Genomic DNA, 17,138 nt, shown 5'->3' with positions numbered 1-17,138 from the left:
AGATATTTTGCTTTAGATGTAGGCTGTTATCTCTTAGAGTCTGCTTCAAGAAAACATGAATATTTCTAGATGGTGTCTTTTCATTTGTATAGGTTCTTTAAGTTAGATTTCAGTGTATCCTGAGGACAATTAAGTTGTCTAGAGCAATCAAGAAAGTCAGGGGTTTTTTGTTCCATCTTTGATACTCACAGGTGCTAGAATATTTTAGGTGACTCAATTAGCAGAAGTAAAAGGCCAGTATTTAATGTACCAACAAGAGAAAATTCAAAGGTACTTGTAACACTTGTAGCATCCTAATTACTGTGGAAGAGACAGGAAATCTATAAAAGGGGAAACTTTTAAGTGTGTGTCATTTGCATTGTATTGTTGTAGACGGTTTTGCCGTGACTCTAGGGGGCTTGAGTGTGGGTTGAGCGTGGTGATGTTTTATTCTAAACATGAACATGTCCTACAATGTACCAGCAGCAACCTTCCTACCATTCTTTCAGTTTTCAGCCCTATGATAATAGAATCATAAAATCACAGAATGGCTTAGGTTGGAAGAGAACTTAAGAGATCATCTACTCTGACAGTGATCATTATGAAACTTTATGTATTGAATTAATGATCCACTTTTGACTTTATACAGTCTGTAATAGTTTGGGAACGGATCTTTGCCATTCAAATCAACCCTTGTGGCAGGTTGTTTCTCCTTTGGACATGAGGATTGCTTTGGATAACAGGAATGATCAGGAGAAGAGAAGGAAAAGCAGTCATGTAGATCTACATGGTCCTGCTGTGGGGGAAATGTGTTTCTGATCTTAGGTTAGATAACTAGTTCTATTAGAAGCACAGAAGCGGCAAACATGACTCCTGAGATAATTTAGTGTTACTGTGGTATCTTCAATCCCCTCCAAACTTGTTAGTTATCACCAGGTTAGCTTGATCATTGGGAGTTTTCTGCTTGCTTCAAGTGGCAAATGATCTATTACCTAGAGTAGAAATAGCATGGTAAAAGATGATAAATGATTCTGTGTATGGGTACACCAGGGGATATGTGAAGGTGGGAGGCAGCAAAATGCATGCTTGTCCTCTGAAACGTTTTAAAGCTTTCTCAGAAACACTGCTAGAATGTACCTGTGTTAGAGCCCGTGTGGTTAAACAGCCCCAGCAGACTTCCTGTCTCTTACATCTGCAGTCTGCATTTCAGTTTTGCAGTTGTTCTCTGAAGTCCCTTATTGTATGCCTAAAGTAGTGAGATTAAAACAAACATTATACTTACAAAAAACAATCTGGTTCCTATTTGGTGTTTCAGAAAGCACATGGTCAAAAAATTTTGAAGTGCAGATTTCTGCATTAAAAAAAGGACAAACAACAAACAAAAAAACAACCTTCAATTTTCAAGCGTTTTTGTAATTTCAAGATGAGAAATTGGCTTTAGCTGTGGGAAAATCTCTGTGTCAGAAAGTTTGGTTTGAAGTAATAAAAATAGTCTGAAGATTTGCTTTTTAATTCTGAATGACTTACTGCTAAAAGACAAGTTCACTGCCCAACCTCGGAGGAATAAGCAGTGTAGTAAATCAAATTGTGCAAAGCTGTGTAAGAAAGGTGTCTTAGAATGCTTTGGTGATAGTTTGTTCTTCTGAAATTCTGTAGTCTGTATTACAGAATTACTCCGTTACACTTAAGCTCCCTTTCAAATATTACCATTTTGCAACCATTGGTGTCCGAACACATTTTCAGCTCCCTACTCATTTTAAAGAGCTTTTCTTTGTACAGCAGCTGAACCTATTTTCTAAGTGCAGATGTCAGTTGCTTTAAACATGATCTTCATTGTGAAATACCATTTAGTTAGAAAATAAAATGAATGTTCCATTTCCTTTTCCTCAGAGTTACAGAATGAGTATTGTGGTTTACTTCTGTGACTTCTTCTGCTGCAGATACCACGATGATGAGTGCACCAAGGAAGTCGATAATCGAGCTTAATACTATTTGTTTTTCTTCCACAGAGAGCAGGGGACACTGTCAGTGGAGATACTGAAAGGTAATTAGTTCTGTTCCTCTGATTTTTAATATATTCATCATCTAGCTATGAATTACATTTGCTTCTTTACTTTTAGAAATGTTATTTGCAATATTTAAGGAATTAATTTTCAGGGTTTATTAATATCATTAATATCCTTCAGTAAATGTCCTAACATCAGATATAAATATAGGTTACAAAGGCTGAAAAAATACTTCAGATGTATGTTTATTAAAGATTACCAGAGGGGAAAATAATACTACCCACAGCAGTAGGTGTGTGTGTTTGTTTGTTTGTTTGTTTGTTTTGCTTTTGAAATGTAGTATCTTAGAATCTCCCTGAGGATGAAAAGCAGAATGTGTGGCTAGCTAGATTTTTTTTTTTGTAATAGCAGGCCAAATTTGTCAGTGATCACCTATATGCTAATTAAGGCTGCACAAAAACTGCTGCTCATATTTGCTAATAGAAACTCCAGTTTGTCCCTCCCTAATGAATACAAAAGTGATTTTGACTTTCCTTTGCAGTAGATCTGATGTAGTATGTTCATGTTCTAGTTGCATCCAATAAAAGAATAAGTTTGAGGTAACAGATACTTGGGTATCATAGTACCTCATAATTAAGCTTAACTAGGATCTGTTTATATGGCAAATTATTCTTTTTCACATTTTTTTCATCCTGTATATGGCCTAAGCCTATTTAAGAAGCTAAACCATGCATGGAATATAAAATAATTAACTACACCTAGAGTGTTTTCACCAATCTAGAGGATTTACAGTCAATGGTTGTTTTCTTTAGTGGTATAAATACCACATTACAGCTTGAATCTGAGGTACAACACTACTAGCTGTTGATCACCTTGTACCTGATTTTTCAGGACTGTCTGCATTTTCACCTCTCTGTATAAGCACTGCAGATCATTTCAAAGGTATTGAGGTAAAAATGAGTTTGAAAAACTTTTTATAGGGTAAAATTCAACTAAATCTTATAAAAGACAGTCTTGTCTCTCCATTGCCACCGCTATAGTAGTCCATTACCTCATCAAACACACCTCAGCTAAATGCAGATTCTTCTTTTTACAATTAATTAAGCATAATCCTGCTTAGCATCCGCTTCTGGGTCCCTCAGTTTACAAAGGACCTCAGGGAACTGCTTGAAAGAGTCCAGTGCAGAGCCACAAAAATGATGAAGGGAGTGGAACATCTTCCTTATGAGGAGACTGATGGAGCTGGGGCTCTTTAGCTTGGAGAACAGAAGACCAAGGGGTGGCATCATTCATGTTTATAAAAATGTGAAGGGTGAGTGCCAAGAGGATGGAGCCAGGCTCTGGTCAGTGATGCCCAATGACAGGGCAAGGGCCCATGGGTGGAAGATGAGGCATAGGAAGTTCTGTGGAAGCATGAAGAAAAAGTATTTCACTGTGATGGTGACAGAACACTGGGACAGGCTGCCCAGGGGGTTGTGGATTCTCCCTCTCTGGAGATATTCAAAACCCACCTGGATGTGTTCCTGTGTGATCTGCTCTAGGTGATCCTGCTCTGGCAGGGGGGTTGGACTGGATGAGCTTTCAAGGTCCCTTCCTACCCCTAACATTCTGTGATTCTGTGGTAGTAGTTTGTTTCAGTTCAGAGCGGAGGCAGCATCCATCTTGTACAAGGCAGGGCTTACATGAGGGGAGAAAGTGTGTCATTCTCAGTCACTTTTTTAACAGTTGGATTCCACCTTTTGCCCTTACCTCTTACATTGAAGTTTTCAGAACTTTGAGTTTTCTCTAAATCTTATGCATTTACTTTTTTCACTTAGTCTCCCATCTATTTCACACCAGGTGCTGTTGTCTTGCTTTCCCCTCATACTTGTTTCTCCTTGCTTTTTGTCACTCCTTTTTCTCACTTTATTTCAGTATGGCTGTTCCTTCTCTCAGGTCCTTCCCATCCGACTTGCTCCAACAAAAAGAAATCACAGGCACCTCTCTTCAAAAAGTCGTACTTGTCACTCCTTTTTATTTCTTCCTTCTCCATACTCAAGAGTTTCTCGCAGCCACAAGGAAGAGTTGCAAAGGAATTTTGTTCTTCATAGAGTAAAGCATGTCTCATTATTTTGAGTGGCTTGCACATGCTCAGTTTGGCAGGGACATTATAATCCAGATGGAACATCCTTGGCGGACAGGACACAAGTCTCTGCTGGACATCTGCCAAGAGATATTTTCCAGGGACATATGACTTGATTAAATTTTGGCAGACTTTCATAGCAAAAGGCTATTCTTTTCTATTCTAGCAGAAGGCTCTTCTTTTATGTCCTTCTATAGAATGACTCTCTCTTTTCTAATCCCTCTGCCAAACATTTTCAACTTCGGGTCCAAAACCTGACCATATTATATCCTTTCAATATGTTCAGAAATATTTTAAAAGTGGCAGAATTATATCTTCTTGCTCCTAATAACCTTCTTTACAGTGGTTCAGTTTAAACCAAAATAAAAATGTTTCAGTTTTGTCCCATATAGTTGACTGTATGGGGAACTGCAGACAATCTGTGTGGATAGATACAGATACTTGGATGAAACAGCATTATCTTCATTAGCTGTGCAATTGTCTATCGAGTTTCCATGATATCATTGCATCTTTTGTTTAAAATAAGCTAAGAAAGCCCAGAAGACAGACATTTCATGCATGTAGTAGAATGTACTGCATGCTGCAGGGAATATATAGCAAGAACACCAGGAGTTATGTGAGAAATACAAGACTACAGAATGCTGCTATGCATAGCTAAGGTTTTTAAACTCATCAGAAGAGGAAAATGTAAAGCAAGTTTAGCAGCCTTTTTTCCTAGCCTTGAGCAGAGCAAAAGCTTAAGTGTTTCTGTGTTACAACTCTGGTTTCTTCCAAGCACTTTTGGCTCATCTGCATCACATACTTGGCCTGGTATTATGCACAGGGCTGGACTGTCAACATGCCCCTCATGACAAGACACTGTCCTTTCACACATTAAATTCTGCCCCTCTCTGCCCAATGCACAAATGTGAGCTCCACTTTTAAGCACTCATGTGGTTAGAAAAGTAGGGCAGCCACAAGCAACTTGTGACTGCTCACTTCTGAGCAGGTGGCATGGTTTAGGAAATGACATGCTACAATTGGAGGTGGAATCACTAAATGCTTGAGTGTTTGGAGGTTTTAGGGAGACAAGCTAAATTAAATGCAACCTGGTCTAGTGGAAGGTGTCCCTGCCTATGGCAGGGAGGTTGGAGTTAGATAATCTTCAAGGTCCTTTCCAGCCTAAACCATTCTATGAGTCTATGAATCTCCAAAGTGCTTCCTTTTCACCAAAAGCAGTTTGCCCTGTTCATTATTGTTTCACAGATGAAAAGGGGTAAAGGGCATTGAACATGTAATCACTGTGCTGCAGCTTTTTTGCAGACAAATATCTGACTATCAGCTTAGCAGGGTTCACTGTGTTCTTTGGTCTTCATTTTCCTTTAGGGGATTTTTTTCTAGGAACAGCTAAACCTTGACATGGGTGGATTCAAGATGTGCCTGCAAAATGTAACTGTAACATCATTACAAACACCTTGGATTTGAAGGCTCTGCTTAGCCAACCACACAGGTCTGCCAGGGAAAAAGAAGGCAGAAAAGAATTTTATCAGTCATCCATTGCACAACTGCTAGTTGGGGGGGGGGGGGGGGGGGGGAACCAAAACAAAACAACCAAAAAAACCCAGGGTTTAGGAATATTTGCACTTACTTTCCATGTGAAAATGCTGCTTGGGTTCTTTCTCATAACACGTTTTGTCTTTGTAAATATTGATGCTTACAAATAGTTTTAATCATGTCCACAGTGGCAGGCTTTGGAAATTATCTAATGCTTAATAATGATAAATGCTGAAGAGGTAAGAAGAGATAAATATTTTGAAAATACCTTTTAGTCTTGACATTGTTTTGCTGTACATGCTACACCTGTACTGCAGTGAGTGCAGAACAGACACATCTGAGCTAGCTGGCTCTTACTGAGGTATCAAGTAATAGCCTGTGGCATAGTCCCGAGCCAGTGGCTGAGCCAGCATTAAACTGAGGAGGGATTTCAAACTCACTACAAAATACTCAATAATTAATTTGCAGTGAGAATTTACTTGTTGTGATGGGAATGTGTTACATAAGCTATGGAGGTTCTAATAACATAAATATAAATCATGAACCCTTGCAAAGTGGTTAAAAATGCATTCCTGTGACCAGGCAGATAAATCCAAATTGCTGCACACGTGAACCAGCCACAAGAAAATTTCACGCTGGACTTAAAATAGCTTTCTGCACAAATGTTATTTCCTAATGTGCTGAATTTTCCTCAAGTTAATTATTTCCCTTTCTCTTCTGTAACAGCTCTTTTCCTAAAAGAAAGGTGAGGAATAACTCAACCAAATATGACACAGAGTATTTCAGGCAGAATAGACAACATTTGATAGTTCCTCTGTGTCTACATTAATTGGTTCTGTCACTTTCACACAGATAATTGTCTACAGAGCAGAAAAGATCAGTGTTTCTTCTTCTGTGATCTGGAGATCTGCATATCTGAGAAATCATTACATTTGGGGAGGGGTATTTGATAAGAAAATATTTTAAAATAAAACAACAAAACCATATAAGCAAAACAAACAAGCAAATAAAACCAAACCAAACAAACCCCACAACTCCCCAAACCCCCAAAACCAAACCAACCCCCACTGCTGCAGGCTGTTGAAAACAATCCTCACATAAAAAATTAAGCTCACTGTACTCTAGGACACCTATTCCTGACCTTTCATAAGATACCAACTTTTGAAGAGCTTCCACAAGCTTGACTGCAGACTGTTTCTGTAACTATACAATATTTTTGCTGTGAAGTCTGTGGTTGCTGTAAGGTGATACATTATTTTCTTTGCATGGAAGCAAATAAAACTTGACTATGGACTTCTGAGATAAAGCCACAGATGTATTATTCATCTTGTGTATTGGCTGAGAGAAAGGATGGAAGCATTGAAACAGACACTTTCCAGATGGGTCAAAGTCACGATTAAAGAAACAGACCAGAAATCAGGGGGGCAGTGCCCAGCAGAACTGAAGCACATTTATGGCATTCTCTTGGGCAGACAGAAATGGAGCACTAGTGACAAAGTCTGCCTTGCAGCAGTGTGGGCGTCTGTCCCTTCCTTTACCAAATGTTGTAAACTGAACTTTTTTGGGGTTTCAGTTGTTTCTTTCAATCCTTGTAATCTACAGACCACTCAGAACTTCTGAGCTTTGCCTATTAACTTCTATGATTTTACCTGATGTTATGCATCCCTTCTTTTCACTGCACTCTGGACCAATAGCTTCTTTTAGCTGACAATGAGCAGTTGTTTCTGATGGCAAATTTGATCTCTTTTAACAATGGAATGAAATAATGCCACTTCCTTTCTCACTAATTTGAGACAGAACTGGAGAACATATTTTAAATGTCCACAATTTTTTTATTCCTTTTTAATTTCCCCCCTCAATTCCTTTCCCATTCTTACACTTCTTTATACATAACACACACAAAAACATTCACAGTTCTAAGGTATTATCACTTCTCCTTTTTCTTACTTTTGAAAACCTGAGGGGGAAATTGTCTGATCTAGCACAGAAATTCTTAGACAAAGAAAGCTGACCCCAATCCAGTGTCCCGTTTCCATCAATGACCAATACTATTTGCAATTGTATAAGGAAAGGCCTCTGGTGATCCTTCCCTGCATCATTCTTTACCCTTTACAGAACTGCAGGAGAAAGCTCAGGTACACTGTAGACAGTATGTTTGCACTTTAAAGTCTGTATAAACCTCTGGTACCCATGACATCCTGTAGCAAAATCTTGTGGAATTCTTTGCTGCAGAGTGAATAGTTGTGTGTCAATGAATGAAGGGTCAACACAAAAGAAGCTATGAGTTTGATATCATTTATATAGCTCCTTTATTCAAGGAGGCATTGAACTCCATCTTTCAGAACACTCCTGAGTTCACAACCCTCCATGGCATTGCCCTCAGAGAGAGCTGGATGACCTTTCCTTCAGTTTTCCTCTGTCCTCTTTGATGTTTCTCTATAATAGGAATATTGATGTTAAAAAACATAAGGACTAAACTGCAGCTGCAGTTGGAGCCTATGCTGGGCATGCTTACTTGGTGTTCATTGTGTTGCTGAGAGTTTCTAGTCTTTCCACATCAGGATGATTTCTGGGCCAGCAGAAAATGGTCACCACACTTCTTTGCAATAGCAAGTATAGCTCTTGTATTCCTTGTTTTCCAGCCAAGACCATACTGTTAGGTTATCAGTACTGCAAAAGTATTAATCTTTTTTCTGACTGTCTGGTTTTTCTAATTAAATGCTAAACTGATGTGATCTTTATGAATTTCCTGGTGTTAAGTGCTTCCAGAATATGATCAAGGAAGTGGTAGGGAAAGAACAGAACAAAAGATTTTGGACTTTCTCTGTACCTGAAAAACATATCTGACGGTCATGTCAAATTTGGCCTGACAGTTATATACTTATTAATATCTGGGAGTTTTTACATGTGCTTACATACAGCTAAGATGTAAGATACTCAAAAAGTAACTGAAAGGAAGACATATACTGATCAATTTGGATTATCCTTGATTTGATTCTGTGATGCCATGGGAAGGAACCAACTTTGCAATACATAGAACTCGTATGAGTCTTTCCCAGACATCAGACTATAAGTTCAAATATATATCTGAAAACTGCTACATTTTAAAATGCAAATTACTCCTAAGGCAAAATTGCTAACTGAATTTATTTCTACCTTATTCCTGTTTAAAAATACTTATTCTTTCCCATTTTTTGACCTGGATACTAGGAATTTGCTATACCTGTGTCAAATGCTGTTGAAACTGAAAGGAATGCACTGAAGGAGCAATGATTTCTGTGTCCTAACACTGTAATTCCTAAGAGGCAGGAACTGTATTAGTTGGTTTTGAATCTTAGCTGATCAGGTTTGAGTATTTTTAGGCCACTGATTGAATCAGAACAAGATATTCTCAGATTATTGGTTTTTCTTGTAGTTATTTGACACCTTTCTTCCTCTCTGTCCTAGATATGCAAGTTCTGCTATTGACCATCAAGGAAGCACATCCATGAGGAAGGTAATGGTTTATTAATGCACTTGAAGAAAACAAAAAAATCCCCAACAGTTCATTGCCAGGTTTTGAAAGGATACTTAAGCTATCACAAGCCTTGAAATTTGGCTGAAACACCTGAAAATTAAAAGCTAGGAATGATTTACATATTCAGAAAATTGGTACTTTTAGTTGGCAGGAGAATCAGAAAACTTTTAGGTTGGAAAGAACCTCTGGAAGGAAGGCTGCCCTGAAAGTAAAGAAAGATATTAAAACTGAATGACAGGGAGATATGAGATTAAGATTTCCAAAGACTTCTTGTGGTACCAATTTTGAAGATCTTCAATGAAAAATATACAGACATTTTTTGATTATTTAGGGGTTTGCAAGTATTTCATGCAAAGGACAAACAACAGAGCTTTCATTTATAGAGTGCCTTCACTCAGACTTAGCAGTTTTTTCAGTAAGTGCTAAATAACTTTTGAAAGTTGCCAGATGTCTTTCTGGCTCCCAAATATTTACAAAGTGAATCTAAAGACCAGCCACCATAGTGGAAGATGTATGACTGCATTTTCTGCAGCCTGGGGAAACGGCAGTCATGGTTACTGATACAGTTCCCAGCCTGCCAGTCCCTACCTTGCCTATTGCCACCACTGGGAAACACTTGGACCTGCGGCTGTTCCTGGGATCCTGGCACTACAAATAATCTAATGCATGGGATGGGAGGAGATCAGCACTGTGTGCTCTGCCCTGTGCTTTGCTGCTGAAAGCACTGATGGCTCTGTTTGGAACTTGTCAGTGCTTTTCCTTAACAGCTCCTAAGGTTGGAAACAGCAGAGGTACCTGTAATCAGTTTTCTATAATAGCTTGGTTCTTTTCAGTCTGGCAGGTGACTGAACCTCTGGTCTCCAGGGCATCTTTTAAACACAGCATAACTTCTCATTTGGCATTCTGTGACAGAACTCCTACTACTACACTGGGATTATGTTGATTTAGCTTCATGTAGCACAGATTCAGTCCTATCTCCTTTTTTTCCTCTCATGATGTGCTTCTTTTTGGGTTGGGGTGGGAGTGCATGAGTTTGTTTAGCATTCTACTTTGTGTTGTGGTTTTGAGAAGAGACATGCTGACAACCAGAGTATGTTCTCACATCTTCTGTTTCCCATAGCAACTCTGAGTCATTTTGAAGCTGCTAGTTCTGATTGTTTCCTTACAGTGTTTACCACAACGTTAATTATATAGTAAGGCCTTTATCTCTCAGAATATTCAGCTTGAATTTTTTTAAGTTAGTAGAGCTAATGGAGTAATGACCCCAAGGCACTGCATACAGATTCAGAGGTTGCATTGGGTTGGAAGGGACCCTCAAAGTGCATCTTGTCCAACCCAATCAGGTTGCCCAGGGCCATATCAAGTCTGCATTTGAATGTCTCCAGGGACAGGGCCTCAAACACATCCCTGGGAAATCTGTTCCAGTATCTTACCACTCTCATTGTGCAGAACTGGCTCCTAAGATCCAACCTAAATCTGCCCTTCTCCAGTTTCAAACCATTGCCCCTCGTCCTATGGCTACAAGCCCTTCTAAACAAGCCCTTTCACTTTCTTTAGCTTTCTTGCTTTGAACACATTGTATGTGTACATAAACACAGCAGTATAAGACTAAGTTTTAGAAGAGCTAATATTTTCATCTCTCCTTGATTTGTTGTGCTTGTATTTTCATTATTTTTTTATACTTTTCTATCAAACAATGCACAGCAGTTTCTGGTGCGTATGGTACTGTGTATATCCTCCAGTTCTTCCATTTTTCTTACAGTCCTCTAAATTTAATCACGTATGAAAACTGTAATTTAATTATAGGGTTTCATTCCTTCCTAATTTTTTTAGCCTAAATTGTGAACAGATTTGGTGATCTCTTTTTCAGAAACAGATATTTGCTCTGTCCTAATGCATTTTAATGTAGAAAGAGGAACATTCAACAGATTGTTTCAGTCACAGTCTCCACAGAACTCTAGCTGACACAATATGACTGACCAGTGCTGCTGCAGTGACTTGCAATACATCAATAAAAACCTCCAGTGTTGCTGAACACCTTTAATGCTTCCTCCCAGACTTACTTTTGTTTGCAAGCATTTATCTTTGTCTTGTCTAGTGCTCAAAACAAAGAGATAAATTTGCAGCTATCAGGTTATGTCACCTGTCAGAATTACAGCATTTTTGTGAAGCATCCCTGTACTGTGACTGACTGGGAGCACAGGCTGAGATAACAGACCACAGAAAGCTGCTGCTCTCTGAACCAGCTCTCTCAGACGTCAAGAATGGCTGATTTCTGCAGAAAATGTTGATGCTGTTCCACCCTGTAAACTGGATAACCTGCAGAAGGGTTGCAAATAGATCTGTGTGTGTGCAAAATAACTCTCCTCCTCCACTTTCACTCCAAATTAAAGTTTGCTTCTCCAAAAACTGAAGTCCTGTTTTTAGCTGTTGCTTTTCTCTAGTGCTTAATTGTGGAATTCTTTGTTATCCTAAATATTGGTTTATTTTTGTACTTAAATTCTAATTCTCAGGTATTTTAAATTTTCATATTGTGACATTTATTTAATATATTGTACCACAGCTGTTATGGAGAACTTTGTAGCATGTGTTTGCTTTTTGACCACATGGTGAGGAGCTGTGGTAAGGCAGCGTAAGTGGTCAGATGGTCTCTGGGAGAAGATCCATGCTCTAGGAGGTGTCACTATTTAAAGCAGCATAGTGATATGTCAGTGTCAGTGACTGAGATGCCCTTCTCTTTGGCCCTCTACTCAGCTGTTCACTGTCACAAAGGAAAAATCAAGCAAATAAAATCGATGGCCCTTTTTGTGCTAGGCTTTCCCTGGATCTGCTGGTTTGTCACACTGTCAATGTCTGCTGGGTTTTCTGCTGGCAACGGCAGCATCAGTTGCCCATCAGGCAGCTACTTTCTCCATAGTTTTTCCCCTAGCATTTATGTGTTTGAGGGAAATCCTTGCCATCTAGGAAGTAGTATCCTTGTTTTCAAAGGGTGTAAATAATTAAACGTTTGGGTGTTTTGGTTTTTTTTTAAGAATCCATAACAAATTGATAATGCAGACACAAAAGAAAGACTGAGTTCTTTTCTCCTCGGAGTTATTCTGTCAAACTACCAATCTAGCAAACTTCTTTCCTATGGTTGGAGACAATTAATGACCATGACTTCATGATGTGATTGAACACATGACTTTGCATATTAGCTATATAATGGTTGTGGTGCATAATTAATTTTGAAGGAATATTCATATAACTATCTTGTGTGCACTTAAACTTCAAGTATCGTTCCTTTTGTTTGGTCATTTATGTGAGTTTATGTCCTTAGTTTTCAAACTGCTGCATAACCATTCATGCAAGGAATCCTTAATTATTCTATTGCAATTGTAATTAATAACCTAGGGAAATGGGATTTTCATTTGCACTTTAGCACTCCGTTGTTTGTGATATTGATAACAGTAGTAAGGAAAAAAAAATGGCAACAATCAGATCCTGTGACAAATGATCCTCTAATACCTAACCTTAACATAAGCATGGAGATGGTAGTAAATGCCAGCTGTTTCATGTTACCACTATTACCTGCACCACTGGGTTTTCATAATTTTTTTTTTTCCTTACAGTCATTCCATTACGCCTCCCTCAGGGTAAAAAGCAGAAAATGGTCAAAAGGTAACTTAACATTCTGAAACTACCAAATGAGACTTCTTGCATAATAAGCAATCTGGATCAAATGCCAAAGCTCAACTTAATTTAAATATTTCTGAATTTGATAGTAAAAACCAAATTAAAATACCAAATGTACATGTTAGAAGGTATAATATTGCTAGAGTTGGTATAAAATTTCCTCTGACTTAAGCAGAAGGAAGATACTGTCTGTGTATTTTGCCATTTCCTTCTGCTCTCTGTCTTTGTTCATGGTCTATTTGAGACTACTGAAACAATGAACATGTGAAAAATAGTTACAGCATAATAAATTCGTATGAAAGTATATGGCCAGTGAGCTTTTTTTTTGGTTCTATTTATTGGTTTAGTCTCCTTTCTATGGAAATTGTCCTTTTGTTGCACTGTATATTTTTAATATTCTAAAGCCGACCAAGACACAGCACAGTATCTTATTCTAAAGAGAGCAAAAACCTTGTGGAGTGCTGCAGAACAAAGGTGGGTGTGTGGGGTGATGTTATCTAAATGTCTTCACTCTTTCATAGCTGTAGGACAAATATCACCTTTGTACCGACATAAACTTGATTTTTCACAGACAAAAATGTCTAATATTTTAAGGAATTTTCCTACATAGTCATTTTCAGGCAAAATGATGCCCTGATTAGGAAAAGCACTGTTCTTATTGATATTTACAAGGCACACTAAAGTTTTAAGCCTTTCAATTAGAATGTATTGAAATAACAGCAAAACCCCACCTTTTTCTACTGATGTGACTTGAAACAGGATACAGTCAAGTTAAAATATTGTTGCTCACTTAAATTCAGGATAGAATAAATGTAAGCAAGTGCATTTTTATGGAAGTGGGTGGTTTTTCTTTTTTATTGACTGTAAATATTGACAATAAAAACTGAGTGAAAAAAAATCCCAAAATGTGACAGGCCTTCTGTTGCCAAAAGCAGTAACAGAAGATGTACAGGAGTGTTTACATCTGTATACAGAATGTGTCATATTCCTAACTTTCAGATTGAGGGCTACATAAGTGCTGTTTCACTTTGGAATGACAATGCCCATCTGAGATAAAAATGCAGCCCTCCCCCCCACTCCCACCCCAAGAAGGAACCCTATAGATATTCAATAAACCATTGCACAAAACAGGACCTTTTAATTTTGTATTCCTGCTGGAAACAAAATTGCAGAGCATTGTCAAATTTGGAAACTGGAGGGGATTTGACTTGAAGGATTTTGAACTGAATTATCATTAAAACTTACTAGTGTGTTTATATTGAGAGCAGGAATTCTTTCACAGCTCTTTCACTCTTTCATTCAGTGAGATGTCTCACAGTATTGTCACCTTCTCAGGGAGCTCTCTAACGAGTGGGAGCAGAAGACGAATTTCGTGCAAAGACTTGGGGCATGGAGATTGTGAAGGTTGGCTGTGGAAGAAAAAAGATGCCAAAGGTTATTTCACACAGAAATGGAAAAAGTACTGGTTTATTCTGAAGGATTCGTCCTTGTACTGGTACACAAACCAAAATGTAAGTACACCCTGCTTGGAGAAAGCCCAGATTAAATCTTAAGCTTTGTAATTCTCTGAATAAAGTCTATTTTTTTACATGGTAGCACATGTTAGTGAACTGCCACTTTAATTGCCAGGTCAGGGTCACTCTACCTGGAAACAATTCAGCTGAAATTGTTGTTTTAAAGTCTCCAAGTCCACATCCAAGCTTAATAAAATAGCAGATGTTCATGGCACTCCTAAAGAAATGAACACATTAGTAGTTGATACTTTTCCACAGACTCTGTTTATTTGGACTAGCACCATCTTCACACTCAGCGCTCCTTGGTTTCAGAAGTCTGGGTATATGCAGACTGTGTAACCATTGATGTTTGCTAAGCATTATGTGAAGCAGATGTGAAAATCTGAATTTGTAGATCTCCTTATCTGACAGTTATTCATATATATAGATGTTCTTTTTGCTTTTTGCTGAATTAGTCTGGAATTTGCACTTTCTCCTGTATAAAATGCTGTTCTTGGCGAAACGCTATTGAAAATCACTGGGCTATGCTTGTGCAATCTGCATAGATGTAGGAAAAATAATGGAGGGAGAAGCCAAAAATGGTTGGACTGCTGTTCTTCCATGTGCACACACTGAGCCTCAGCTCCTGATCTAAGCTCTCTGCACAGAGCCTGCTTTGATTACTGATTTTTCACTCCACATTTTCCATTTTCTTCAAGAGGACAATTTCACCAGTATTTTCTCATCAGCTGCCTTTGGCTGCTTTGTCAGTCTTGTTGCAGGCTGTGGGTGCTAAAGACCTTCAGGTTTGGTGTGGTACATTTTGTTTGTGTGACACTGTTGCATGCAAGGTGGTAGCAGTTGTGTGTCCCACTGATTTTCAGTCTGTTGTTTACAGCCAAGCCATAATTCATAGAGCACTTGCTAATACTTTTCAAAAGTCTGAGTGGTGTTAATATGTCTCCTTGGGCTTCCTGGTAAATCACTTCAAAAGAGGCAAAAAATGACAGGAGAGACTTTCTAGTTATTACTTCTCCATTTCCTCACTGGTGAGCTCGCTGTAGGAACCTTCTCGGTTATTATTAGCAGGGCAGATGGTCTGCACAACCGTGGCTTGAAAAGGAGGCATCCACAAAACTGTTGTAAAATGTAGACTATATGATGAAGAACTTGAGAATTCTTCTCTGTAGCTCCTCATGTGTTGAATACCATTTTGGTGCTGAGTTTGGTGCTGAAAGGTTTCCTGTGAACTGCAGCAAAAGGGAGTTAGAATCGCTGTACCTCCTTTAAGCAACTGTCAGTTTAGTTACTTCACAAAAGTTATTGATGTTGTGTGGGGAAGTAAATACATTTTTAAAATGTTAAAATATTAGGGGGAACATGTGGTCAATATTTTAATTGATTGGAAGGTTGCTCTTAGTGTAAGACCCAAATGACTGCTGCTCACCTTTCTCTCTCTCTATGTTCTTCCTCACCATCACTTCCTCTTCTCTCCTAATAGGATGAAAAAGCAGAAGGATTCATTAGTTTACCTGAGTTCAGGATAGACAGAGCAATTGAATGCAGACGAAAACAGTAAGTAATGTGTCAGTTGTTTATAAATTCAAGCACTGCTCTTGGAAGCATACTGCATGTAGTACTGAAAATGTGCAAAGCCCAGAGAAAGAAGTTACACAAAACCTCTTGAAATATGTAAATAATACATGAGATCCACTTAAGCTTTAGTGTTTCTCTTTATTATAAGAGATACAACTTAATGTAAATTCCATAAACTGTCTTACAAGAATTAGACACCTCTGGTCAGCTTTACAGATAGACCAGTTACAACTTATTTAAGTGAAGTAAAAACTAATGAATACATTAGCAAAGAGAGAAAAGTATCCTAGGTTCAGTACAGTTATCCTAAGAATCCCACATGCAATAAACAGTTCTCCTAGGAAATACCATTAAAATCCCATTGAATATAATCTCCAGTTACTCCTTTATGGAGGGAGCTTTACTTACCCAAAATTGTGTTATTCTCAACTGATAAAATATTTAGCTTCCATATGCAAAGTGAACATTGTGCTACTGCTTATGTGCATATTGCTCCTACTGCATTATGCTCCCAGTAAAAAGCATATGCTAAGCTTTGCCACCCAGAAGGCATATTTAATAACAGACACTCACTGGAAATTGTTTGCGAGCAGTGTTGGGATTAGAAACTGTAGCTGTCCAACAGAACAACTCTCATGCTTTGAGACTGGCACTCTGCTGCTATCTCCTGAATTGTCTGGTGGGTCTTCTGCATGCTGCATCCAGATATTTAAACCTTGCTGCCATGAGGAGCTACACAGCACAATATTAAAGATACTCTCTTATTGAAGCTATCCTATCTATAACTAGCATCCTGAGCTTATGGTGTGCTTTTGCAATGACTAAATGCAGTTTCAGCCTGAGAAATGCAAGTCCTGCAACTGTGAACACCCGTACAATAAAAATACTGAAGATATGAATAACAATAGAGATTGCTCGTCAGAAAATCAAACCTCTTCAGTTGCTTGTTCCTGTCTGGAGGTATCACTGCTGCCTGTATGAGAATTTGAAGACAGTGCATTTGTGCTTCTGTTACTCCTTTCAGCTGAGGGTATCACTATAGAAATTCAGCATGAAGTGAGCACTGTAAATTCCTCTGAGGAATGAGTAGACATTAATAATGATATTGAACAAAAATACAGGAAAAATTATACCCTTTTGTTAGAATATAAAACACTTAACAAATTTCAGTGAATTAGCCAAGATCAAACAGAAGGTCAGCGTGCACAGCTAGAAAT

At 38.3% G+C, this 17,138-nt stretch overlaps 1 protein-coding gene across 1 annotated transcript in view; it reads left to right on the top strand.

Moving 5' to 3' along the window:
• The window catches only part of LOC128972456 (connector enhancer of kinase suppressor of ras 2-like), a 198,619-nt gene that overhangs the window by 158,318 nt on the left and 23,163 nt on the right, over window positions 1-17,138 (top strand). Inside the window, exons 16-20 of the mRNA XM_054388444.1 lie at window positions 1,989-2,023; window positions 9,088-9,136; window positions 12,769-12,817; window positions 14,168-14,343; window positions 15,827-15,900. Of these exons, the coding sequence (XP_054244419.1) occupies window positions 1,989-2,023; window positions 9,088-9,136; window positions 12,769-12,817; window positions 14,168-14,343; window positions 15,827-15,900 (383 nt within the window). The remainder of the gene's footprint in view (window positions 1-1,988; window positions 2,024-9,087; window positions 9,137-12,768; window positions 12,818-14,167; window positions 14,344-15,826; window positions 15,901-17,138) is intronic.

Source organism: Indicator indicator, chromosome 17 (genome assembly GCF_027791375.1).
Source record: "Indicator indicator isolate 239-I01 chromosome 17, UM_Iind_1.1, whole genome shotgun sequence".
NCBI lineage: Eukaryota > Metazoa > Chordata > Aves > Piciformes > Indicatoridae > Indicator > Indicator indicator.
The sequence above is the reverse complement of the archived record's forward strand: the minus strand, read 5'-3'. Positions and strand labels throughout refer to the sequence as shown.